This window comes from Ursus americanus, chromosome 16 (assembly GCF_024610735.1).
Source record: "Ursus americanus isolate L20-20 chromosome 16, mUrsAme1.1.p, whole genome shotgun sequence".
NCBI classification, from domain to species: Eukaryota; Metazoa; Chordata; class Mammalia; order Carnivora; family Ursidae; genus Ursus; species Ursus americanus.
In genome coordinates, this window is record NC_142142.1 from 49,298,607 (window position 1) to 49,324,940 (window position 26,334).

General features: G+C 40.9%; 1 protein-coding gene across 3 annotated transcripts in view; it reads right to left on the bottom strand.

Annotated features, from left to right (window-relative positions):
* The window catches only part of CBL (Cbl proto-oncogene), a 78,246-nt gene that overhangs the window by 38,364 nt on the left and 13,548 nt on the right, over window positions 1–26,334 (bottom strand). For 2 of the 3 annotated variants that reach the window (XM_087868365.1, XM_045797971.2), the window contains exon 2: window positions 20,594–20,841. The exons of the other annotated variant lie outside the window; for it this stretch is intronic. In XM_087868365.1, coding sequence (XP_087724491.1) covers window positions 20,594–20,841 — 248 coding nt within the window. The remainder of the gene's footprint in view (window positions 1–20,593; window positions 20,842–26,334) is intronic. 3 annotated transcript variants of the gene reach the window in all.

The window sequence follows — 26,334 nt, forward strand, 5'->3', positions numbered from 1 at the left end:
GAAACTCCATTTTAATAGAGATAAATTCTATAACTGACAAGCATGCTCTGTTTATTCTTTCTACAAAAGAGTTATCTAAAAATAATCTATGATAATAATGCAGAAGACTAGAGATCTAAAATGTATTTCCTGGGGTGCCTGCCTGGTGGGATCAACTGGTAGAGTATGTGACTTGATCTTGCAGTTCTGAGTTAGAGTCCCACATGGATGGATGGGTACAGAGATCACTTCAAATTAAAATCCTTAAAAATAAACAAACAAAAAAGTATTTCCTGATCTCCCATTAATTTACTGTGCCCTCGGGCAGTTACTTAACCTCTCTGGGCTGCCACTCCCTGAGGTGTAATATAAAAGGCAGCTGGGACCAATGACTCTTACAGATCTCTTTCCATCAATAAAAATTTATGAATTTGTGCTATTCCACGGATTTGAAACTGGAAAAGAAACCTTAACTTCAGCAGTTTAATTTCATAACAGGACTGAAGAAGAAAGCAAGAAAACAAGCTAGTATGTACCTTTATTAGATAGGACTAGAAATTATAAGAAATAATTTTTCATAAGAAATCATTTTTACAAGTATATTTCTGCCCGCAAAATATTTTTTTTTACTTTTTAACATCTTATTTTTATTTATTTAAATTCAATTAATTAACATATAATGTATTATTAGTTTCAGAGGTAGAGGTTAATGATTCATCAGTCTTAATACCCAGTGCTCATTATATCACGTGCCATCCTTAATGCACTCAGTTACCCCATCCCCCCACCCTCCTCCCTTTCAGCAACCGTTTGTTTCCTATGATTAACAGTCTTTTTTTTTTAAAGATTTTATTTATTTATTTGACAGAGAGAGACAGCCAGCGAGAGAGGGAACACAGGCAGGGGGAGTGGGAGAGGAAGAAGCAGGCTCCCAGTGGAGGAGCCCGACATGGGGCTCAATCCCAGGACTCCGGGATCACGCCCTGAGTCAAAGGCAGACGCTTAACGACTGAGCCACCCAGGCGCCCCGATTAACAGTCTTCTATGGTTTGTCTCCCTCTCTGATTTCGTCTTGTTTTATTTTTGCCTGCAAAGAATTTATTTATTTACTTTTAAAGATTTTATTTGACACAGAGAGAGCGAGCGAGCACACAAGCAAGGGGAGCAGCAGGCAGAGGGAGAGGGAGAAGCAGGCTCCCCACTGAGCAGGGAGCCCGACGTGGGGCTCAAATCCCAGGATCCTAGGATCATGACCTGAGCTGAAGGCAGAAGCTTATTAACTGACTGAGCCACCCAGGCGCCCCGCCTGCAAAGAATTTAAAGGAACTTATGTCTCATGGCATTTAAATGAGCAGTTAATTGTATGAACCCAATGTGGGATCTGAAAAGTTTATCTGATTTGGTAAATGTTGTTTTCTATTCTGACACTGGGGATTTGCTAAATCCCAGAATGTGTGGTGAATTATTTTACTCAATTTTATTTCCGAAGAAATAGCAAACATCAAAAATCATCTCAGCTGGGGTGCCTGGGTGGCTCGGTTAGCTGAGTGTCTGCCTTCAGCTCAAGTCATGATCCCGGGGTCCTGGGATGGAGCCCCCACATTGGGTTCTCTGCCCATGGGGAGTCTGCTTCTCCCTCTGCCCCTCCCCCTGCTCATGTTCGCTCTGCCTCTCTCTCAAATAAATAAAATCTTTAAAAAAAAATCATCTCAGCCATTTCAAAATACTGTCTCACATGAAAACGGTTCAAAGGCTCAGAAAGAAGTTTCTTTGATTTTTAAAGAGAAGAAAGAAGAACTTTCCTTTTACAGTTTAGTTACTTGTAGAATCCTAGTGATGGGGTTATGTGATAGGTGTAAAATTCAATTTCTCCGTATGAATGAAATTTTTCATAATAAAACATTGGGAGAAAACTCCAATAATTCAGGCTGCAATCTATTTTAATATTTGTGGACCCAATGAACCTCTATTTCGCAGTGGGTAAACTTCAGAATGATTAGCACTTTTAATACAGTGATTAATAAACAAGCTATAGTGCATTGTAGAGTATCATTTTGGAGTCGTAAAATATTCCCCAAAATAAGGCCACAGAAATAACCCATTATTTTTTTTTTTTTTGCCATTCAGCCATGGTGTGAGCTAAAGGCCCCATATAGATGATGATAAATTGATTACACTGTTGAATGGTGAAACGATCAATGCTTGGAAGTATTTCACTTACTGGTACCATTTCAGTGATAACTGTGCTGCTTTCCCACTCACTGAACTTCGAGAACCTTATATGCAAACACCAGTGTCATCCAAAGACTGCTGAGTGAGAGCACACTGTCATGACGTTCGTGACTCAATAGCAGCATCCCCTGCTCACAGTGATCAGCTTTAAAAATAGATACAACGGAACTTCTTTCAACAAGCTCCACAGGAAGTCAATAAAGTACTGTTTAACTCTTATCTGCTTAAACTGCTAAAAGAAAAAGGGGGGGTGGCAAGACCAAAACCATCACCTACAAAAGGAGTTCCGAGCCAGTATCTCTAAAAATATCAATGATCTTTTTTTTATACGAAACACATATTGAATATATCTGTTGTAATACTCACAGTCATGCTTCAGACCAAGTCACATATACCAGATCACCGTCGCACAGCATGAACAGTCCAGAGCATTCTGAGCTACCTGTTGCAACGAATTCAAAGCTCAAGGGACACTAACCTAATTCACCAGGTGAATGGGAAGACAACAGCTCACGTGAGAATCTCCAAAACTCCCCTCACATTTTTTTTTTTTTTAAAGATTTTATTTATTTATTCGACAGAGATAGAGACAGCGAGAGAGGGAACACAAGCAGGCGAGTGGGAGAGGAAGAAGCAGGCTCATAGCAGAAGAGCCTGATGTGGGGCTCGATCCCAGATCGCCGGTATCACGCCCTGAGCCAAAGGCAGACGCTTAACCGCTGTGCCACCCAGGCGCCCCTCCCCTCACATTTCTAACAAATTAATCTTAAACCATAGACTCAATCTCATTACTCCTCCCTACACAAAAATCTTCATGGACTTCCCAATAACCGCCAAAAAAGTTCAAACTGCTCAGCTTACAAACCAAAGCACTTACGTTATGGTCCTGATTCATCTTTCTAAACACACACTACTGGGTATTTCCCCAAACATTTTATACTTTCTGGGGCCCCGTGCCTTTCCTGATGATGTTACATCAACAATACATGCCTCTACCTCTAACAGTTAACATTAAGAGCTTATTATGTATCCGACGCTTGGCTAAGCTACATATATACCTCATTTAATTCTCGTAATAGTGCTCTGAAGTAGGACTTACTAATCCTATCATACAAGTGAGAAACAAAGACTTAGTGATACTAAATAACTTGCCCAAGGTCACAGAGCTAGTAAGTGGCAGAGCAGGTCTACCTGATTCAAGAGCCCTGGCAGGTCTGTATGATGCAGATTTCCTTTCTGAAGCTTATGGTTACTGACTCCTGCCCAAAGTTCATCCCAAATGCTATCTCCCCGGTGTGTGTAGTGGGGTGGGCAGGTGTGGGATGTTTACCAGTCTTCATTTAATGTCCACTCTGCAACCGCAGACCTCAAAGCACCTTGTTCATAACTCAGCACAGGCTCTACCACGTTCTGCTTTGTGTCCTTTGTCTTCGTCCCCAGCTGGACCACGCCTTTCGGGGGGGGAGTGGGGGGGGCGGTGTCTCACACACTGTCTCCTGCAGTAGTGAGCACGCTGCCTTGCACTGAACAGGCATTCGGTAAATCTGTAGAACCGAACTGGAAAATATTATTTTATTTTTTTAAATAAACTTTTTACTCTGGGATCTTAGATTTACAAAAAAGTTGCAAAGATACTACAGAATTTCCCATAAATCCCTCATTCAGTTTCAGTTTCCCTTAATAGTATTAACACCTTATATTACTGTGGTACATCTGTGAAAACTAACCAACCAACATCGGTGTGGTCCTATTAACTAAACCGCAGACAATGCAGGCCTCGCCTGTTTTTTTCCATTAATGCCCTTATTTGTTTCAGGGTCCAATGCAGGACACGTTGCAGTTAACATCGTATCTCCTTACTTTCCTCTGGTCTGTGACAGTTTCTTAGTCTTTGTTTTTCTTTGACCTTAGGAGTTTTGAGGGGTACTTGTCAGGTATTTTGTAGAATATCCCTCAATGTGTTTAGCTGATGTTATGTCCATATTTTTGACAAGGCTTGAGTTTACAGAAAGAATGCCACAGGAGAGAGATGCCCTTCTCAGGGGCTACATGAAGTCCATGACATCACTGATGATGTTAACCTTGACCACTGGGTTAAGGAGTGTCTGCCATGCTTCTCCACTGTACAGTTACTAGTGGAAAAGATTTCCTTTTTCACAGATAGTCTTTCTTTCCTAACTAATCTGAAAACAGGATCACTTATACTACAGGCGATATTTGAAAATAATTATTTTCTAAAGAGTTTAAGACTATAATCCGACTTTTCTGTATTTCAAAATAACCTTTGAATTTATTCAACCCAAGTTCTGAAAGATACGTATATAAGCTATTATATACACTGAAGCACTTGTCTGCAGCTAAACGTGTATTCCCCAAGAACTGATTACTACTTCTCTACACCAGTTCTTTAAAGAACATGCAAGCACGTAAGTAACATAATGCAGAAATCTCAAAAAACTTCTCACACCCTCTCATTAACAAATGCCAAAACCACCCGATACCTTTCAGAAAGCCTGTCCTGTGACCTTAAAAAATAAATTTAAAAATATATGGATATACAGACAGACAAAACAAATTATACTGAGCAGGAAACAGCTCTAAGAGAGTCTAATCAAATATGCAGAAAGTCTATCTGGTTATCATTAATTATTTACCTCCGAAATATATGACACATTAGACATTTAAATATATGGTTTCTCTGAACAAATATAGAGTAGCTACTAAACTTTACTGTCCCCAAACTTGGGAAGGAATATGGAATTTTTTTTTTTTTTTTTGACAGAGAGAGAGACAGCCAGCGAGAGAGGGAACACAAGCAGGGGGAGTGGGAGAGGAAGAAGCAGGCTCCCAGCAGAGGAGCCTGATGTGGGGCTCGATCCCAGGACTCCGGAATCACACCCTGAGCCAAAGGCAGACGCTCAACGACTGAGCCACCCAGGCGCCCCAATATGGAATTTTCTGTAACTATTTGAATCTAAGACTTTTGGAGGGATCAAAACTAGAGAAATCTTTGTCACTGCCATTCTCTTCAATATATTTTCCATGAAAGGGAAAAACAATCCTCCTTGGGACGCCTGTGTGGCTCAATCATTTAAGTGTCTGCTTTCAGCTCAGGTCATGATCCCAGGATCCCAGGGTCCTGGGATCGGGTCCCGCCATCCAGCTCCTTGCTAGGGGGAAGCCTGCTTTTCCCTCAGCCTGTCGTTCCCCCTGCTTGTGCCCGCTCTCCCTCTCTGACAAAGAAAGAAAGAAAGAAAATCTTTAAAAAAAAATCCTCCTCAGGTTTACAATTCTGAGTCTCCGTACAACTCTGGTATTAGTACTTAATTACTTAGTATTTTGGCAATTAGTATTTAGTTAGTATTTTATCAAATTTAACATTCTTTATTAAGAAACCATAAACAAAGACAATGCCATATAACATAGGAAAGAAAGTCTTCCTGAACCCGTCTAGTTAGCAAAGCAGACTCACACACTTTGGCCGATCAGAGTCAAGTAAAAACCGAGTGCTGGAAGAGTATGGGGGTGGAGAACCACCAATTCAAACTAGTATTTTAGAGAATCAATGAAACTTCACCACACAACATGGGAAGGAAAGGGATTCCAGGCCAAGGGAGTGACCAAAGCTCTGTAGAAGATCTCGGGACTGGTAAACCAACCGGGATGGCGAGAACGTATAATAAAGCTGAAAACGCCGACGGGACTCAAACTTCCGCAAGCAGCGTGGGAGATGTGACAAATGCAGCAGGAAGTCATGAAGGGTTGCAACTGGGGGTAACATCTACTTCGTTTTAGGGCTATAAATGACAGTAGCAGAAAAGAGTGAATTACAGGAGAAATGACAAAAGCACAGGGGTCAGTCAGGACGGACTGCAGCGGAAAGGTAATGGGAGCCTGAACATGGGCGGTAAAGTAAGACCGATCTGCGGTGCCCACTCGGTAGAGCCTATGGCTCAATCGTGAGTTCGAGTCCCATGTACATATAAAATAAGACCAATGTGACAGACACTGCAGAAGTAAAATCAAGAAAAGATGACTGAATAGAAGAGATGATGAACCTGAAACTCTGAGCCTGAACAATTGGAAACAGGGTCTTAAAAATAATATCTTAATAGAAGCTAATACTTTTTAAGGGCTTCTATGTGTCAGGCACCTTACATATTTTACTTAATTAACTCTCATTCACAATCCTGTAAGATAGAGTCAGTAATTACCCCCATTTTACAGATGAAAAACCCAAGGTCAAAAGAACTAAGCCTAGAACCAATCCCAGCAGCTCGAGCTTGCCACCGCTGCCTGATACCAATCCCGGAACAGAGAAGAGGCAGCTGGTCCGCTTAAGGAAGAGGACACATTCTGTGTTCAGACATGCTGAGTATGAGATGTCCGAAGGTATTAACATGGTAACATCTAGCCGGCAGCCTGGGAAAGAGACAGGGAAGCAGGTGTGTAAATAATCTGTATAAGATTGTTGACACTGTTGGGAATGGAACCGGCTGCTCATTCCCTTACACAGGACAGTCAAACTGAAATGATGGCCTTTTGAAAAGACTTGGAGTGTCTTCCTTTGGAAGGAATGTGGGATGGAGGCAGAACATGAGTGGCCGACTTCTCTTATAAAAAGCAAAACAAATCCACGGTGCTTGGCTGGTTCAGTTGGAAGAGAGTGCCACTTTTGGTGGCATGAATTCGAGCCCCACACTGGGTATGGAGATTACTTAAAATACATAAATAAATAAATTTTAAAAAGGCAGGACAAATCCATGTGACTGGTTATTTTGAAATACTGCGCAATGTCCCAAGTGGACCACCTTTATAAGAAAATCGTGCTAATTTGTAAGTTCTCACAAGAGGCAGAAATCAATGCCATCTCTTTGAGACCCAGTCTTCATCAGTATCTTTTATACAGACTTGATGAAAATCATTTAGCATCTTAGCACATCTTCACAGATTCTAAAATTGTAGGGATTGTGTCACCCATCCAGTGGCATCTATCCTACTTCCCGACAGGAAAATGTACATGGAATCTGTATAAAAGAGCCGCCTGCGAAGTCCACAAAATTTACCGTGTTCAGTAAATTCAGCAAAGTAAAACACATATGATAAAATGTCAACAGTGTCAAAGTGCAGAGGTGTATTCACAGATGAGGAAAAATAAAGAAGAAAAAAAATCACAAATGCACCTTGAGTAGAACACAAGATATCTGAAAGCTATGTGAGAATGCAAACGTAACCTTTCTAGCACGATGAATTGGTAAAAGTCTTCAGAATGCAGCAACTCTTAAAATCTAACACAAATTAGACACAAAATAAAGAAGGCATTCTAATAACGGATTACAGTGAACTCTAGTCCAATAACTTTTACTGATGGACTCATTCCATAAATACTGAATGCCTACTATCTGGCAAGCACTGTTCTTAAACTTACACATTTAGGGGAAATGGACTATTTCATTTCAAACCCTGAGAAAAGCACAACCATTGAACAGAGTAGGGATCAAAAGCCCCTCCCCAGCCCTCCAGCAGAGACACAGTTATGCAGGCACGTGTGCACAAGCATGCACATTAGACCGTAACAGTGCTACAGAAGAAATTTTTGCTAAATATTCCCCCACAAAAGCGAATTCTTATTTTTGCAAATTGTCACAAATACAGAAAGAGAAGAATTAACTCACTGTGATTATTTCCATAATCAAAGAACATGAGAGAAAAATTACATGCTAATTTCACTTACTACTATATAAAATTATATAGATGAATAAATTGTAAAGGATTGTTAGTATATGTTTATATATCATACATACTAATACAATGTATTCTATAGATAAAAAATTGTAAATGATTGTTTTGTTTTTAAGATTTTATTTATTTTAGAGATACAGAGAGAGAGCATGAGCAGGGGGAAGAGCACAGGGAGAGGGAAAGACAGAGAATCTCAAGCAGACTCTGCACTGAGTGCGAAGCCAGACGCAGGGCTCAATCTCACAACCCTGACATCACGACCTGAGCCAAAATCAAGAGCCAGATGCTCAAGGGACTGAGCCACCCAGGCGCCCCGAAATCATAAATGATTGTTAAACAGAATCCAGGGAAGCATTTATACATCATTACAAACTAGGGTTAATCCAAGCAATGCAAGGATAGTTTAACTTTACAAATCTATTACCATAAAATTCACTGTAACAACTGAGTACAGAGAAACAAAATATGGAGGTGCCTGGGTGGCTCAGTCGGTCAAGCATCCAAGTCTTGATTTCAGCTCAGGTTGTGATCTCAGGGTCATGAGATCCAGCCCCCTGTTGGGTTCTGCGCTCAGCAGGGTGTCTGCTTGAGATTCTCTCTCTCCCTCTCCCTCTGCCCCTCCTGTTCACCTCCACCCCTGCGAACTCTCTAAAATAAATAAATCTTCAAAAAAAAAAAAAAAAAACTAAGAAAGAAAGAAAAGGAAAAGAAAAACAAAACGTGCACTTTATAGAGCCAGACGAAGTTCTTATCTTCATGGCAGTCCAGTTACCACTATAGTCCCAGCTACCACCATCTCCCCCGGATGACTGGTTTAGCTCCTGACTGGTCATCCTGTGCTCTCTGGCAATGAGCTCGGCAATGAGCTAACGAGAACCAAGGGCTCTTCCTTCCCTCTGCCAGGAGGGGTTTCTACTAAACACCTTCCCAAGGGCTCTCATAGTCTCTAGGTGTGCGACAGCTGGTTCTCAGCAACTCCTACAAACAGGTGGTTCATAAACTCCACTCATCGCACTTCACCCCATAAAAAGAGAGAGCACAGGGTGTGTTGGGGAGGTAGGGTCTCTTTCCTGAAGCCCAGTCTCACAGTACAGCCGGCTGTGCCCCAACCTAAGCGCACCTCTCCACAGGACACCAAGAGAAGAGGGGGTCTGCGTACCTGTCACCCTTCCACCCACAAGTTCCAGCCTGACATGCACCTAGAGTCCACTGAGCGCAAGTTCTCAGATCCACCTGCAGACTGAACACTTGCATCAAGAAAACTTCGACAGCCTTTGCATTATGACACTGCTTCTGAGAAAGTTACGGTAAAGTATACATAATATAAAAATTACTATTTTAACCATTTTCAAGTGTATAATTCAGTGGATGAGGCACTGATTACTTTTCTCCTTCCCTTATTTTTCGATGACTGTGGATCTCTAATTTTGTTTTTAAAGAATTTATTCATTTGACAATGAGAGAGAGAGAACACAAGCAAGGGGAGGGACAGGCAGAGGAAGAGGGAGAAGCAGGCTCCCTGCTGAGCAGGGAGCAGGGAGCTGATGCAGAGCCCAAAAAGGGGGCTCAATCTCAGGACCCTGGGATCATGACCTAAGCTGAAGGCAGACACTTAACCAACTAAGCCACCCAGGCGCCCCTCTTTTTTTTTTTTTTAAAGCAAACACCTAGGTCTGCTTTCTGTGAATGATGCATTATTCTAACTCTTTCCCAAATATTACCGTATTTATTGTAACACGACAATCCCAGGAAAACAGCTTTAAGTGAGATATCTGAGGCAAAGAGCAATACCTTGTCTCAGGTCACAGACAGCGAACGGCAGAGGGCTCCACTCTGGGCAACGCAGCTCACACATCCAGTCCCACTTACCATCTCATTCTATTCTGTCTCAACACCACTGCTCAACATGCCATGTTTCCCAACATGCGCGTGTGTCACTGGCTGGAAATGACTGAGAAACTGTGCTATAAGGCAGGGCCTTAATATCATTCAGGATCTGCAAGTAAAGATTTAATCTACAAAACCCTGATCCAGTGATTAAAATGTAAAATAGATAATATTCACTCGTACAGAGATAGGTCTAAAGATCCCTACACAAAGGTTCACGTGCAGAACTTAGCTCACAGTTAATACAAACAATGGAAGATTCTCTTTCCTAAGTGCCTTTTTAATCATGCTCTTTGAAGTGAGAACAGGAGAATCAAAGAAAAGGATCACTATTATCTGGTTCACCTTTACCAAGGAAATACAAGTCAACTATTTTAAATGTAAATAACTGGGGGAAGAAGCTCGAAGAATAAGAATGAAATGAGTTAAGGAATACTAACTCTGAATGCTTAAACTTGGATTTCGACCATCCAGGTATATTGTATTCGACACTGAAGCTGGGTGAGTGTTTTGCATGTGAAAGGAGGAGGGGGAGGGTTTAAACAAAGAGAGGAAAGAAAAATGCTAACGAGGGCTTCTTACTCCATTTCTTTGACAAATTTAAAACGCTGGATTTAAGCTTTCTGAAAAAAACATATATTTCAATACACACTAAGTATAAAAATAAGTTGCCAGGATTAAGGTTCACAATGCATTTTCATACTACTAGGTATCCTCAGAAAGCATTTGCTGCTTCGTACCCTACAGCCTGGCAAAAAAGACATTCTTGTAGCCAGCCTTCGAGCTTGTTCTTTAAGATGTTCTAATTTAAATGCAGTTGTGCACTTCACAAGTATTATGGTTTTAGAGCGAGTCTTGGTTGGCACTATTAGAGCAAAGCGATTAGAAAAAGCTTTTGCACATTCTACTTGACAGTCACTGCCTACTTCTCTATAATGTTCTGGCTTTTATAAAAGTTATCACAGATTCTTTGCGAGGAGGCAAGGGAGAAGATCTTCCTGTTCCCTCTATTTGCATAAGCAAGCTTATGTCCAATAAGAAATAGTTTGAGTGAAATTCTCTTGTTACGTAAAGACATAATCCTGTGGTAAATCACACTATTGAGTGTTTTTGTGTTCAAAGGACATACCAGTTAAAAAATGTATTAAGGTCTCTGAGTCTACTATTTCATATGATACTTGAAGTCTGGCCTCCAAGGGATCATTTCTGTAACACGGAATGGAATACACAGTTACCATTCCTTTACATTCAAAGAAAACCAAAATAATTAGTAAAAAACAGTTGGGAGACTAGCTTTAAAAAAGAAAGAAAGAAAGAAAAAGAGGCTCTGGCACGTAACTAGCTACATGCACCTGGGTAACTTACTCTAACTCTCAGTAATACGAAAATGCCTGTTCAGGTCCTCTGCCCATTTTTTAGTCAGATTATTTGTATTTTTGGTATTGAGTTGTAGGAATTCTTTATATATTTTGATTACTAAGCCCATACTGGATGTATCACTTGCAGATATTTTCTCCCATTCAGTGGGTTGCGTTTTTGTTTTGTTGATGTTTTCCTTCATTGTGCAAAAGCTTTTTAATTTGATGTCATCTCAACTGTTTATTTTTGCTTTTGTTTCTCTTGCCTGAGGAGACCAATCCAGAAAAAAATTGCTAAGGCCAATGTCCAAGAGTTTACTGCCTAGATTTTTTTTTTAAGATTTATTTATTTGAGAGAAAGGGCACACACGCAGGGGGTGGGGGGCAGAGGGAGAGACTATCTCTTTTTTTAAATGATTTTTTTCAAAGACTTTATTCATTTATTTGAGAGAGAGACAGCAAGGGAGAGCGAGTGTGCCTGCACGGGGGGGGGGGGGGGGCGGGGGGGGGCGGCGCTGGGCAGAGGATGAGGAAGGAGCCGACTCCCAGCTGAGCGGGAAGCCAGGCATGGGACTAGATCCCAGAACCCTGGGATCAGGACCTGAGCCTAAGGCAAATACTCAACTGACAGAGCGACCCAGGTGCCCCTGAGACAGAGAGTCCCAAGCAGACTCCGCGCTGAGCACAGAGCCCCACGCGGGGCTGGATCTCACGACCCTGAGATCATGACCTGAGCCAAAACCAAGAGTCGGACGCGTAACCAAATGCGCTACCCAGGCGCCCCTAGATTTTCCTTTAAGAGTTTTATGGTTTTATATTTTAGCCCAAATCCCTCCTCACTTCTTTTTGATAAATTTCTAAAAGTGGAACTGAGCAAGATTTTAAATCTTTCTATATAAACCAGCCCCCAGAAAGGCTAAACCAATTTCATTCCTACCACAACCAGGTAAGGGAATACTCCTTTTCCTGCACCCTCCTTTGAAACACTAATTATAAACCAATTTTCCATTTTTTGCCAATTTTTTAAGCCAAAAGAAAAGTATTTTATGACTAGCAAACTAGATTCTTCTTTTAATATTCATATTTGCTCTTTTATTTTTCTTCTTTTGTGAACTAGTCATTTCCTTTCTCAATTTCCTATTTAGGAAGAGGATTTTTGTTTGTTTTTTAGTCTTCTTTGTGGCTACTACAATCTATTCTCTCCCTTCTTTCTTGCTCAGTCCCCACTGCCAACTCCTCTCCCCCTAGATGATTCTGTCCACTCTCTTGGATATAAGTATTATTCTGAATGCCACCCAATTTCTAACTGTATCCCACACCTCTCCCTCTGAAGTCCGAAGTCTAATACACCCAATTGCCTGCGTGACTTACGGCCTTAGACGGCTCATAAGAATATCTCCAGTGTAAACAAGTCCAAAACGGAACTCTTGATCCCCTCACTCCCGATTTAGCTCTCCCCACGTCTATACTCCAAATTCCCCGTCTTAGTAAATGCTGCTGCCCACTGGCAGAGTTAATGACAGAGACTCATACGTCATCTTGATCCTTCCCTGTCATCTTTTCCTGCCCTCCTCTTGTCTAATTCCCCGGCAATTCTTTTTGATTCTAGCTCCAATCTGTCTGTCCACGTTTCTTCCTTTCAGCCTTTTCCCTAGACCAGGTATACTGCCTCCCACCTGGCTGACAACAACGCTGTAAGCTCTCTCTCTACTCCCATCACTGCTACCCCACAAGCCTAATCCATTTCCCACAGAGCAGCCAACACTATCACTGTAAATGAACTACCAGATCAGGTCCTTCCCCCCTTTTTGTACCTTCTATGACTTCCTATTGCATCTATCCCATTACTCACACCAAAAATCTAGCCAATCCATTAACAAGTCATGTTCTGCTAGCTTTTTAAAAGATTTTATTTATTTATTTATTGAGGCAGAGGTGGAGAGAGCGTGTGCACACACGAGCAGGGGGAGGGCCAGAAGAAGAGGGAGAGAGAGAGAATCCCAAGAAGACTCCGCACCGAGCACAAAGCCCAATGCGGGACTCGATCCATCAACCCTGAGATCATGACCTGACCCAAAACCAAGAGGCTTAACCGACAGCCACCCAGGCGCTCCTTGCTAGCTTTAAAGCACATCAAGTACTGTCTACTTCTTGCCATCTCTAGCGTCACCACTTTGCTTCAAGCCATCATCATCTTTCTCCAGGACCAAAAAGGGGGTGCTGCCCCTTTTCCAATCATTAGAAAAGCATTCCTAATCTAAGTGGGAATCTTTTCTAACCAAGCCCAAACTTCTTCTTAAAAAAAAAAAAAAAAAAAAAGTGGGGGGATTATTTGAGAGAGAGAGAGAGAGAAACAGATAGACAGCAAGCGGGGGGGGGGGGGCAGAGGGAGAGAGAAACTTAAGCAGACTTGCACTGAGCACAGTGGGGAGCCCTAAGTGGGGCTCCGTATCACGACCTGAGATAAAACCAAGAGTCAGGCACTTAACCAACTGTGCCAGCCAAGCGCCCCAAGCCCTAACTTCTCCACACAAAGATCGAACTGCCATTACCTACTGGTAAGATTTGGCACACGAACTGAAAACCTGTCTTCGGGGTGCTAGGGGAAGACTACAGCAGCACAAACACTTCTGTCTGATTTGTGAAACACCACTGTTCCACTAGAGAAACACTGAAAACCTTACAAGCTAAAACCCTACGTTACAAGCCTCATAAGAGGAGGACTATGTTGGTACCACCCAGTGTGCGATCACTGCTCCTAGGGTAGTGCTTGCCACCGAACAAGTACTCCAGACTAATTTTTTCTTTAATGAATGGTTAGAACATGAGCTTTTAGTTCGTTCTGAGTTATTCCCAACTGAATTACAATAAAACCAAATCTTGATCATTTCAGCTTATAAATAAAAAGGCAGTAACAACAAACAAGTTTCATCTTACTTCCAAGATATATACAATAAAACAGTGATGTTTTCAAATGAACTTCACTGCATGACCCCACTCAGCTGCTGCTGTAACAGCCTGTGCAGGAAGGAAAACAGGTGCCAAACCCAGCATTACAGATCACAGACAAGAAAGCAGCTTATAGTTTTGGCTTAAGTCGTTTTTTATGAAGTCTAAGAGAACTAAGGGCAATTTATATTTGGAGAAGTTACTTCACCTAATATCCTCTCTAAAATAAAGACAGGCAGCAAGTCTATTAAATACTGACAGATATGCAGAGCAGACTAAAGGGATCAGCTCCTCAACACCCAGCCGAGAACAAATTCCCCTGAGCATTCAGCTTTAGGGAAACAAATGTGGTCCCCAAGCCACAGCAGGTTCATCCAGAGGTGACACCTGGCCCACGCTGGACTAATCACAGCACTTACCTTTTCTTTGGAGTTGACTGGTTCGGGGATAATCAACTGCTCTATAGCAAGCCAAAGCCAAAACTGAAACTCCGAGCCAGAGGTTCTGCTACAGTGGAAACCCGCAAGATGTAAACGTTGGATGTAGCAGAGGTCAGCTTTCCGGCAATTCAGACATCAATCTGCAGCAAGAGTCCCCGCAACATTTCCAACCCCGGTTTCTGTTACTCCTGACGCTTACTTGCACCGCTGCCCTTAGTGCAACTTAATATATTCACTTTTTCTAGGATTTTACAAGTCTACAAATTTCCCTCCCAGAAGAAAAAGCAGGAATGAAGCATAAAAGACCTGTAATACCCTTTCAAGACAAAACACACTGAACAAGGGAAGAGAAGGAAACCATCTCAACCTGATAAAGGACACGTATGAAAATCCCACAGGTAACATCACACTCGATGGTGAAAGACTGAAAGCTTTCCTCCTCATATCAAGAACAAGACAAGGATGTCTGCTCTTACCACTTCTATTCTACATAAATTCTATTCAACATAAAGTTCTAGTCACCACAACTAGGCAAGAAAAAAAATAAAAGGCATCCATAAAGGAGAAGTAGTAAAACTTTCTCTATTTGCACATGACACGATCTTATTTGTAGAAAATCCTAAGGAATCCAGTAAGAAACTACTAGAATCAATATATGAGTCCTGCAGAGTTACAGGATACAAAATCAATATACAAAAATCAATTGTGTTCCGGGTACCAGTAATAAACTATCCAAAAATGAAATTAGGAAAAAATTCCATTTATAATAGCATCAGAAAGAATAAAGTACTTAGGAATAAAAAAAATTTTTTTTAAAGATTTCATTTATTTATTTGAGAGAGAGGAGAGAGCACAAGCAGGGCGAGCAGCAGAGGGAGAGGAGGCAAGCAGGCTCCCCACCGGGTATGGAGCCTGAGGCAAAACTCAATCCCAGGACCCTGGAATCATGACCCGAGCCAAAGGCAGATGCTTAACCGACTGAGCCACCCAGATGCCCGGGAATAAAATTTTTTAAGACTTTTTTTTTTTTTAAGATTTTATTTATTTATTTGACAGAGAGAGAGACAGCCAGCGAGAGAGGGAACACAAGCAGGGGGAGTGGGAGAGGAAGAAGCAGGCTCCCAGCAGAAGAGCCCAATGTGGGGCTTGATCCCAGAACGCCGGGATCATGCCCTGAGCTGAAGGCAGACGCGTAACGACTGAGCCACTCAGGCACCCCTTAAGACTTTTTTATTTTTTAATTTTATTTTTTAAAAGATTTTTATTTCCTTACTGAGAGAAAAAACACGCACTCAAGCTTGTGCACGGGGGTAGGGAGGTGGGAGAAAGAATCCTCAAGCAGACTCCCTGTTGAGTGCAGGGCCCAACCCAGGCTCAATCCCAGGACCTGAGCCCAACCAAAACCAAGAGTTGGCCACTTAAACAACTGAGCCACCCAGGATTACCTACTTAGGAATAAATTAAACCTAGAAGGTGAAAAACTTGTACACTGGAAAGTACAAAACATTGCTGAAAGACGTTTTAAAAGACCTAAACAAATGGAAAAACATCCCATGTTCATAGATCAGAAGACTTAGTATTGTTAAGATAGCAATACTTCCCAAACAGATCTACCAGTCCAATGCAATGCCTATGACAATTACAGCCATCCTTTTTGCAGAAATTGGTAAGCTTGGGGCGCCTGGGTGGCTCAGTCGTTAAGCGTCTGCCTTCGGCTCAGGGCGTGATCCCAGAGTCCTGGGATTGAGCCCCACATCAGGCTCCTTCACTGGGAGCCTGCTTCTTCCTCTCCCACTCTCCCTGCTTGTGTTTCCTCTCTCACTGGCTGTCTCTCTCTGTGACAAATAAATAAGTAAAATCTTAAAAAAAAAAAAAATTGGTAAGCTGATCCTAAAACTCAAAGAATCTCAAGGGACTTCAAACAGCCAAAACCATATTGAAAAAGAAGAACAAAGATGGAGGACTCACACTTCCTGATTCCAAAACTTTACTACAAAGCTACAGTAATCAAGATAGTGTGGGTACTGGCCTAAGGATAGACATATAACCAACGGAAAGAAGAGAGAACCCAAAAATAAACCTTCATACATATGGTAAATTGACTTTTGACAAGGGCATCAAGCCAACTCAACAGGGAAGAATGTTCTTTTCAATAAACAGTGCTGGCACTAAAGGATACCCATATGCGAAAGAATAAAGTTGGACACATACCTTTGACCATATACAAAAATTAACTCAAAATGATCACAGGCATAATTTTCATGACATCAGATTAAGCAATGATTTCTTAGCCATGATATCAAAAGCAGAAGTAACCAGGGGTGCCTGGGTGGCTCAGTCAGTTAAGTGCCTGCCTTTGGCTCAAGTCATGATCCCAGGGTCCTGGGATCGAGCCCCACATCAGGCTCCTTGTTCAGCGGGGAGCCTGCTTCTCCCTCTCTCTCTGCCTGCGGCTCCCCCCGCTTGTGCTTTCTCTCTGTCTGTCAAATAAATAAAATCTTTAAAAGAAAAGAAAAAACCACAAGTAACCAAAGAAAAAATAGTGAACCTCACCAAAATTAAAATTGTGCGTTCTTCAAATGACACTAAAAATAAAGTGAAAAGACAACCCACAGAATGGGAATAAAATTTTGTACATCTAATAAGGGTCTAGTATCCAGAATAAGAACTCTACTACTCAACAATAAAAAGAAAAGAACCCCAACCAGGCAAAGGATTTGAATAGACATTCCTCCAAAGATATACTAATGGCCAAAAAACAAAAAGCTCACATGAAAAAGCCCACATTTTTACTCATTAGGGAAATGCAAATCAAACCCACAACACAGCTACTTCGTACCCAGTAGGACGGCTATAAAAAACTGAAAACAAAAACAAAAAAATAACAAGTGTTGGTGAGAAATCAGAACTCTCCTCATACGTTGTTGGAGAATGTAAAACGCTGCTGCGGTGAACAGACTATGGTTCCTCAAAAAGTTAAACACAGAATTACCGTATGACTCAGCAATTCCTCTCCCAGGTATTTACCCGAGAGAACTGAAAACATACAGCCACACAAAAACTTGTATGCAGATGTTCACTGCAGCATTATTCATTATACCAAGTGGAAACAGCCCAAATGTCCATAATCAAAATGGGGTATACCCATGCAATCGAGTATTGTCTAGCCATTAAAAAGGCATGAAGTACTGACCCACACTATAACATGAATGAGTTGTGAGAATACGGGCTAGGAAAGCCAGACAAAAAAAGGCCACATGTTCCGAGTCCACTTACATGAAATGTCTAAAACAGGCAAATCTTCAGAGACAGAAAATAGATATTTGTGACCGCCAGGGGCTGACGGGGAATGGGCAATGACTGCTAATGAGTGTGGGGTTTCTTGGTGAGATGATGGAAACATTCTGAAATTAGATAGTGGGGACGGTTACACGACTTTGTGAACATACCAAAAACCACCGAATTACATTCTGTAAAAGGGTGAATTTTATGATATGCTAATATCTCAATTTAAAAAACTGATTAGGAAAAAAAAGTCTTTAAGGAACCGAAATACAGATCACAAAGGTCACACAGTAAAGCCATACATTTTCCTTGTTAAAAAAAAAAAATCTGAATCTCAACTGAACTTTATTTATTCTCACTTTACATATAACTTGTACAAACCTCGCTATACGGATTCAAAGCCCATAGTGTATTAAAAACTTCCTATTATGGGTAATAAAATTGATACAGACAAGGATGCTGACAGGAAGGTTAAAAAAATGGCAGAAGAACTTGAAAGCAACAGTATGAGGCCACTTATTAAGGGTAAATTGGTCTATGTACTTATGATCTGGCAGTATCACTAATACACAGCTTGATACAATAACCTATTTTATGGTAAAGAAAATGAGGCGGATGATTAAAATTAGAGCTAACCCACATCGCTCTCATTGTGCCGATCACCATTCTAAGTACTGAACATTTACTCATTTAATAACTCCAACACCCCGACAAAGAAAGTACTACCGCTATCTCATTTTACAGATGAAGAAACTGAGGGGTCACATAGCTAAGTGGCAAAATTAAGATTCAAACGCAGGCTTCAGAGTCCATCCTCTTAACCAGTACACCATACTGCCTGCCTCTCAGGGATGAACAAGCCATTGTTAAAAAAAAAAAAAAAAAAAGTTAAACAATGCTCGGTGTGCTCTAAAGCTGGAAAAATCTACAATTTTTTTTTCAGTATAAAAGTGCTCTTTGCGAACAACTGTTCTATGGCAGCCTATTACCTACAGGAGAACATCTAGAGGTAAAGGAACTTACATCCTGACCCCGCCTGTACTCACAGTGCACCTAGCTCCCCCAGTGCTACCCAAACCAGACTGCTCGTGTCCCTTCAACATACAGGGCCTGTGTGTGCTCGTGCGCCCGTGTTAAAGGCCTTCTCTTCACTTATCTCATTAGAAAATTTCTACTTGCCTTCGACAACCTAGCTCACATCCCACTTCCTCTGTGCCACATTCCCTGACGCCACTAGGCAAACCTGCGTTCACACAGCCTTTTGTACACCTGTGACAGCATCCACCTCAGTCCATCATAATTAAAAGCTTCACTCCCCTTTTCACCTCCTACAATTAGAACCTAGTTCGCTGCAGATGCTAAATTAAATTTTTATTTTTATTATTTTTTAAAGAGTTTATTCATTCGACAGAGATAGAGACAGCCAGCGAGAGAGGGAACACAAGCAGGGGGAGTGGGAGAGGAAGAAGCAGGCTCCCAGCGGAGGAGCCTGATGTGGGGCTCAATCCCATAACGCCGGGATCACGCCCTGAGCCGAAGGCAGACGCCCAACGACTGCGCCACCCAGGCGCACCTAAATTAAATTTTTAAATTAAATAAAGTAAAATTATTTTTTAAAAACTCAGCAATACAAAATCACCAGTTAGCTACGGTCCACATAGTCAGGTTTTATCTTAACAAAAGTCATAAAATTTAAATATTTAAAAGGAATAAAGTTCATTTTCATATAAATTACAAGTTGCAAAGTGTCCTACAGATCAAATTCAGTCACCAGAAATCTTTCTAACAAGAAAAGACTGATACTCTGGACCAAACTTGAGTAATCTGTCATAGTAAAAGTAATATGAATAATGACGTGGGTGAAATTTTAACTGAGAGATAAGAGTTCCCAGAATCTAAGCCAACAGAGTCAAAGGAGTGGTAGGTAGGCTACAAGGATACCATTTAGTAAGTTAGTGCTTGAGTAATACACGCTTACTTAATGCCCTCAGAAATTACTGTCCTTCCTAATTTGTGTCACTCCTTAAGAATTAATTTACTACCTACAAAATTCTAGTGGAATTAACATTTTATTACTTGTCCTAGATGAGTTAATATTTCCAATTGGACCAAACCAAATACAACAATACCTACAATCAACCCATTTCTAACAGCCAAACTAATAACATATGGGATACCCAATACGGTAATAAATATAAAAGAACACCTAGAAGTCTGTCAGATATTTACTGAATTCACTCCATTTGTCATTATCTATTCTACTGGAAAAGTTACTTATAAAAGAAATGTCATTTCACTTTGCTTTGTTAAAAAAATAAAAATTACTTAACCTTGATTTTATTTTTTACTTATTATCCCATACTTAGGACTGCTCTAATAAGCTCAGCAATGGCAAAATCTGCCCTCTTATTATTGACTCCCAACGTCAGCTTAACTTCAACCTTCTTTCAAACTCTCACCTATCCTCAAACTTTCATGACCTTTGGGGTCTCTAACGGACCTACTGCCTCCGACTCACCTTCATGACTAAAAGTCACTGACTTTTCAGAGGGGGGTTCAATATCCTCCAAGGCAATGTTTTATATAAAACCCACCTTTAAATCAAATGTCACCTTTGCATTCTCATTGACCTAAAAATTAAAACCAAGTCAACTACTTCTAAGAGGTACCCATTTAGGCAGTCACAGACCTGCATAAATATTTGTGTGGTATTTGTATTACCTAGGCTGAGAATTCTCCTCATACATCCTTTCTTTCCCCTCCTTGAAGAGGCTTATGGTCTGCTTAGTTTTCTTCATCAAGTTCTCCATGAACACCCTAAAATACTCATTTTCTCCAAGCGTCTCCATCTTCCCCTCATATCTTGACAAGATAGTGCGGAGATGCTGGTAGGTATCTGGCAGCAGGTCTAAGATATAAGGTGGGCTATTCTTTAGCGCCAGCTTTGGGTTCTGACACAACCGCACCACCTGCAACAAATGGAAAAGAAGGGCTATTACTTGGAGGATCTTAAGGACAATCTCCTTTTTTAAGTTAAAAAAAAAGTTATAAAATATGTGCTCTGTTGCAGAAATATTAAAAAATGCACAAGACCATAAGAAATGATCCATAACACCCCTGCCCATGGGCAATTATTTTACATTTTTAGTGGTTCCCCTAGAAGGGTGGGTTCTTAAAACCATACGAGAGACTAATGGTCCAGAAATTACATAGCAGACAAGGGGGGCCTGGCTGGCTCAGTTGGTAGAGGCTGCAACTCTTGATCTTGGGGCTGTGAGTTTGAGCCCCACGTTGAGTGTAGAGATGACGTAAAAATAAATCTTGAAAAAAGAAAAGAAATTACATAGCAGACTAAACATTGCGGGGGGAGGAAAACATCCCAATAACACCTAAAAAGTGGTAGATGAACGAGGACAAGTTTGTTTTAAATGCATGGCTCACCCCACAACACAATAAAGAAAATTCCCAAGGATAGAAATAAAGAACATGGCTGCCCTCGGAAGTGATGTAGAGGCCAGAGTTGTAACAGCCACTAGGGTCTGGGAGCAGAGGGGCCTTGGACCCCATGGAGCTGAACTGAGATACCATTCCTTGCCATATAAATGACCTCCAGCCCCGTGCTGGGTGTAGAGAATGCTTAAGAAAAGAAAAAGAAAAAAGAAAAAAAAATGACCACCGGAATTTGCCTAAGAATTCTTTTTCCCATCTTTTACTTTCAACTTCTGAGTTATGTTTTATGTAGGTTTCTTTTAAAGAACATGTAACAGTATTTTTAAAACCCAATGTAACCATCTTTGTTTTTCAACTATGAGTTTAGTACATTTCATATTTGTTATAATGACTGATAAATCTGTATTTATTCCTACCATCTTATTTTGTATTTTCCACTTAAATGGATTTTTTCTGTGTCTGGAAAAGACAAATAAATTAGTGGAAGGGCAAAGTCTAGAAACAGACCCACACATATATAGGCCCTTCACTTATCACAAAGGAAAGGTCTTTTCCAAAAAGAGTAGTGGGACAATCCGGTATCCATATAGAAAAAAAAAAAAAAAAAGTAAAATCAAACTAAACCCTCACCTTACACTATATCGAAAAACAAAACAAAACCATACATACACACACACACACACACACACACACACACACACAAAAGTAGACCTTGGGTTATAGACCTAAATGTGAAAGGCAGATCTATAAAGCTTTAGAAGATAATATAAGAAAATTATCTTCACTACAGAGAAAACCTTCTTAAACAGGACTATAATAAAGCATTAACCACATACACAAAAAAGTTAATTAAAACCCTACTATTTTATAAGAACTTCTATTTATCGAGATACCCTATAAAGAATAAAAACACATGTAGAGAATCAAAGAATATATTTGTAATACATATATATTGAAATGTACATCTCCAGAATATACAGGCATACCTCAGAGATATCGCAGGTTCGATTCCAGACCACCACAATAAAGCACTTATCTATTCAATAAAGTGAATCAAATGAGTATTTTGGTTCCCCAGTGCATATAAAGTTATGTTTATACTATACTGTAGTCTAGTAAGTATACAGTAGGTCCAAAAAAAAAGTACATACCTTAATTAAAAAATACTTTATTGTCACAAAATGCTAAGCATCATCTAAGCTTTTAGTTAGTTGTAACTTTTTTGCTGGCGGAGGGTCCTGCCTCAATGTCAGTGGCTGCTGACGCATCAGGGTGCTGGCTGCTGAAGGCTGGGGTGGCTGCGGCAAGTTCTTAAAATAAGACAAGAGTGAAGTCTGCTGCCCCGACTGACTCTTCCTTTCATGAATGAGTTCTCGAGAGCATATGATGCTATTTGATAGCAATATACCCACAGCCGAAATTCTTTCAAGATCTTCCAATCCTCTCCAACCTTGCCACAGCTTTATCAGTTATGTAAACCTTGTTGTCACTTCAACAATCTTCATAGCACCCTTCCCAAGAGTAGATTCCATCTCAAGAAACCACTTTCTTTGCTCATCCTTAAGAAGCAACCCCTCGTCCATTCAAGTTTGATCATGAGACATAGCAACCCAGTCCCCTCTTCAGGCTCCACTTCTGGTTCTAGTTCTCTTGCTGTTCCCACCGCATCTGCTTCCTCCCCTGAAGTCTTGGACCCCTCAAAGTCTACACGAGGGTTGTAATCAAATTCTTCCCAACTCCTATTAATGTTGGTATTTTGAGCTCTTCTCATGAATCACGAATATTCTTAATGGCATCTAGAATACTGAATCCTTTCTAGAGGTTTTCAATTAACTTTGCCCAGATTCATAGAGCAATCACTACCTATAGGCTAATCACTATCTAAGGCTGCTATAGCCTTATGAAATGTATTTCTTGAATAATAAGACTTGAAAAGCAAAATGATTCCTTTGTCCATGGGCTGCAGAATGGATGCTTTGTCAGCAGACATGAAAATGTTCATCTCATTTTACATCTCTATCAGAGCTCTTGGGTGACAAGGTGCAATGTCAATGAGCAGTAATATTTTGAAATAAATTTTCTGAGCTACTAGTAGGTCTCAACAGTCGGCTTAAAATATTCAGTAAACCATGTTGTAAACAGCTGTGCTATCATTCAGGCTTTGCTGTTCCATTTATAGAGCAAAGGTCAAGTCGATTTAGCATAATTCTTAAGGGCCTTAGGATTCTGGAGTGGTAAATGAGTACTAGCTTCAAGTTAAAGTCACCAGCTGCATGAGCCCCTAACAAGAGAGTCAAACTGAACTTTGAGGCTTTGGAGCCAGGCTTTGCTTTCTCTCTAGCTATGAAAGGCCTAGATGGCATCTTCGTCCAGTAGGAGACTGTTCAGTCTACACTGAAACATCTGCTGCGTCGTGGAGCCACCGTCACTCTCTGAGCTGGATCTTCTGGAGAACTCGCTGCAGCTTCTCCACCAGCACTTGCTGCTTCACCTCGCACTTCAAGGTTTCCTTCCTTAAACCTCAAGAACCCACCTCTGCCAGCTTCATGCTTTTCTTCTGCAGCTTCCCCACCTCTCTCAGCCTTCACAGAATTGAAGAGAGTCGGGGCCTTGCTCTGGATTAGGCTTTGGCGTAAGGGACTATTGGGGCTAATCGGATGGTCTCTGCAGACCACTCCAAATTTCTCGGCATCGGCAGGAAGTCTGCTTGGCTTTATCGTTCATGTGTTCACTGGAGTAGCCAGCGCTTGTAACTTGCTTCAAGAACTTTTCCTTTGCACTCAACTCGGCTAACCGGTGCAACAGGCGCAGCTTCCAGCCTACCTCAGCTTTAGATGTGCCTTCCTCGCTAAGCTTAATCATTTCTAGCTTTTGATTTAAAGCGAGAGATGTGCGACTCTTCCTTTCCCTTGAATACTTAGAGGCCAATGTAGGGTTATTAATGGTCCTAATTTCAATATTGTTGTGTCTCAGGAAATAGGCCAAATGAGAGGGAGAGAGATGGGGAACAGCTGGTCAGTAGAGCAGTCAGAACACAGAACATTTATCAATGAAGTCTGCCATTTCAGGGGTGTCTGGCTCAGTCAGTAGAGCATACAACTCTTTTTTGTTTTGTTTTGTTTTGTTTTAGCATACAACTCTTGATCTTGGGGTCTCGAGTTCAAGCCCCACGCTGGGCGTAGAGCTCACTTAAAAAAAAAAAAAGTTCACCATTTCTCATGGGTGTGGTTCATGGTGCCCCAAAACAATCAGAACAGTAATATCAAAGATCACTGATCACCATAACAAACATAGATGAGAAAGTTTGAAATATTGCGAGAATTGACCATATGGCACAAAGTCAGCTGAATGAGCAAATGCTTCCGGAAAAAATGGGAGTAGAGAGACTTGCTTGAATTTGTAAAGAGGCTTGCTTCAATTTGTAAAAAATGCAGTATGTGCAAAACTATATAAGAAAATGAGATATGCCTGTAACTGCCTTCTGTGCCATTTACTTTCTTCTTTCCTGAACTTTGATGACTTAATTCATAAGACCTTTTCACCATGTTCCATATGTCTTTCACACTCTTTTCTATCTTCTCCATCCCCTGCCTCTTGGTGGCTTAGTCTGGATTTTCCCCCTAATTTATCTTTCACTTCACTAATTTTCTCTTCAGCTGTATCTGTGCTGTTAAACCCCTTCATGGAGTTCTTAATAATCAGTTCTTATGTTTTTCAGTTTCAGAATTTCTACTTATTTCAAATGTCAAAATTATCAATTTTGTCTTTAGTTCCTTTAACACATTCATCAAAGATTTTTTTAAATCCATGATTGATAATTCAAATATCTCAGCCTGTCCTAAGAGTATATTTCTATTGTTAATTTTTCCTCTCTGTTTCCAGTTGCATTTCGTCTTTTCATATGTCTGATTATTTTTTATTGAATGTTGGACATTGCATATAAAAAATTATCGACACAGGGGCGCCTGGGTGGCTCAGTCGTTAAGCATCTGCCTTGGGCTCAGGGCGTGATCCTGGCGTTCTGGGATCGAGCTCCACGCTGGGCTCCTCTGCTGGGGGCCTGCTTCTTCCTCTCCCACTCCCCCTGCTTGTGTTCCCTCTCTCTCTGGCTGTCTCTCTCTCTGTCAAATAAATAAATAAAATCTTAAAAAAAAAATTATCAACACAATTGGAGGCCATGGATGATGTTATTCAGAAAGGGTTTACTTTTGCTTCTGGCAAGCAGATAGGCTAAGAACACTAGGATTCCCAGATCATCTTAATCTACTCCAGAACTGAAAGGACTGAAAAGCTGGGCCTCAGTCCCTATAAAGACTAGTCTACTTGTTTTACCCTTTCTCCTACAATCTAGGCCCTGAGGAACCCAACCCCCAAACCAAGAGTTTCCCAGGGCCCTCTACCCTGGTAGGCTCTGATTCCAACTTTTTGTCCTCCCTGACATCAGCCTTTTGAAAACTCTACTCAGCCTTCCAATTGTCACTTCCAGAATCAGCCACCATCTCATGGACAAGGCAGCCTCAAACATCAGGCTAATATCTCAGAGCTTTCCTTATCTTCTGGAACTTGGCCTCATAATTCCTTACTGCTTTTATAGCTCTTCGATGCCTTCTAGCTTTTCTAGCTATCAGCAATATATTTGGTTTGAAACAATCTGACGTTGTCTAACAGTGGTAGAAGCGAAGTCTGACATCTTTTTTATTTCACATTTAATTTGACATCTATTTCCTTGTGTCAACAAAAGCTCATTATAAGCTTGATGTCTAAATGATTCCATTCTATGGCTATACCATAATATATCTTAACCACCCCCCCAACCCACACTCTGTTTTAACATTTATGTTGTTTTCAAGTCTTTACTATCACAAGGATCACTGTGATGAACATCGCTGAGCGTGTTACTCTTTCATACATCGGATTATTTCCTTCAGACAGATCCCCCAGAAGTAGAACATTAGGTTCAGCCAGAATAACTGCAAAATTTCCATTTAATAACTAATCATCAATGACTCTTC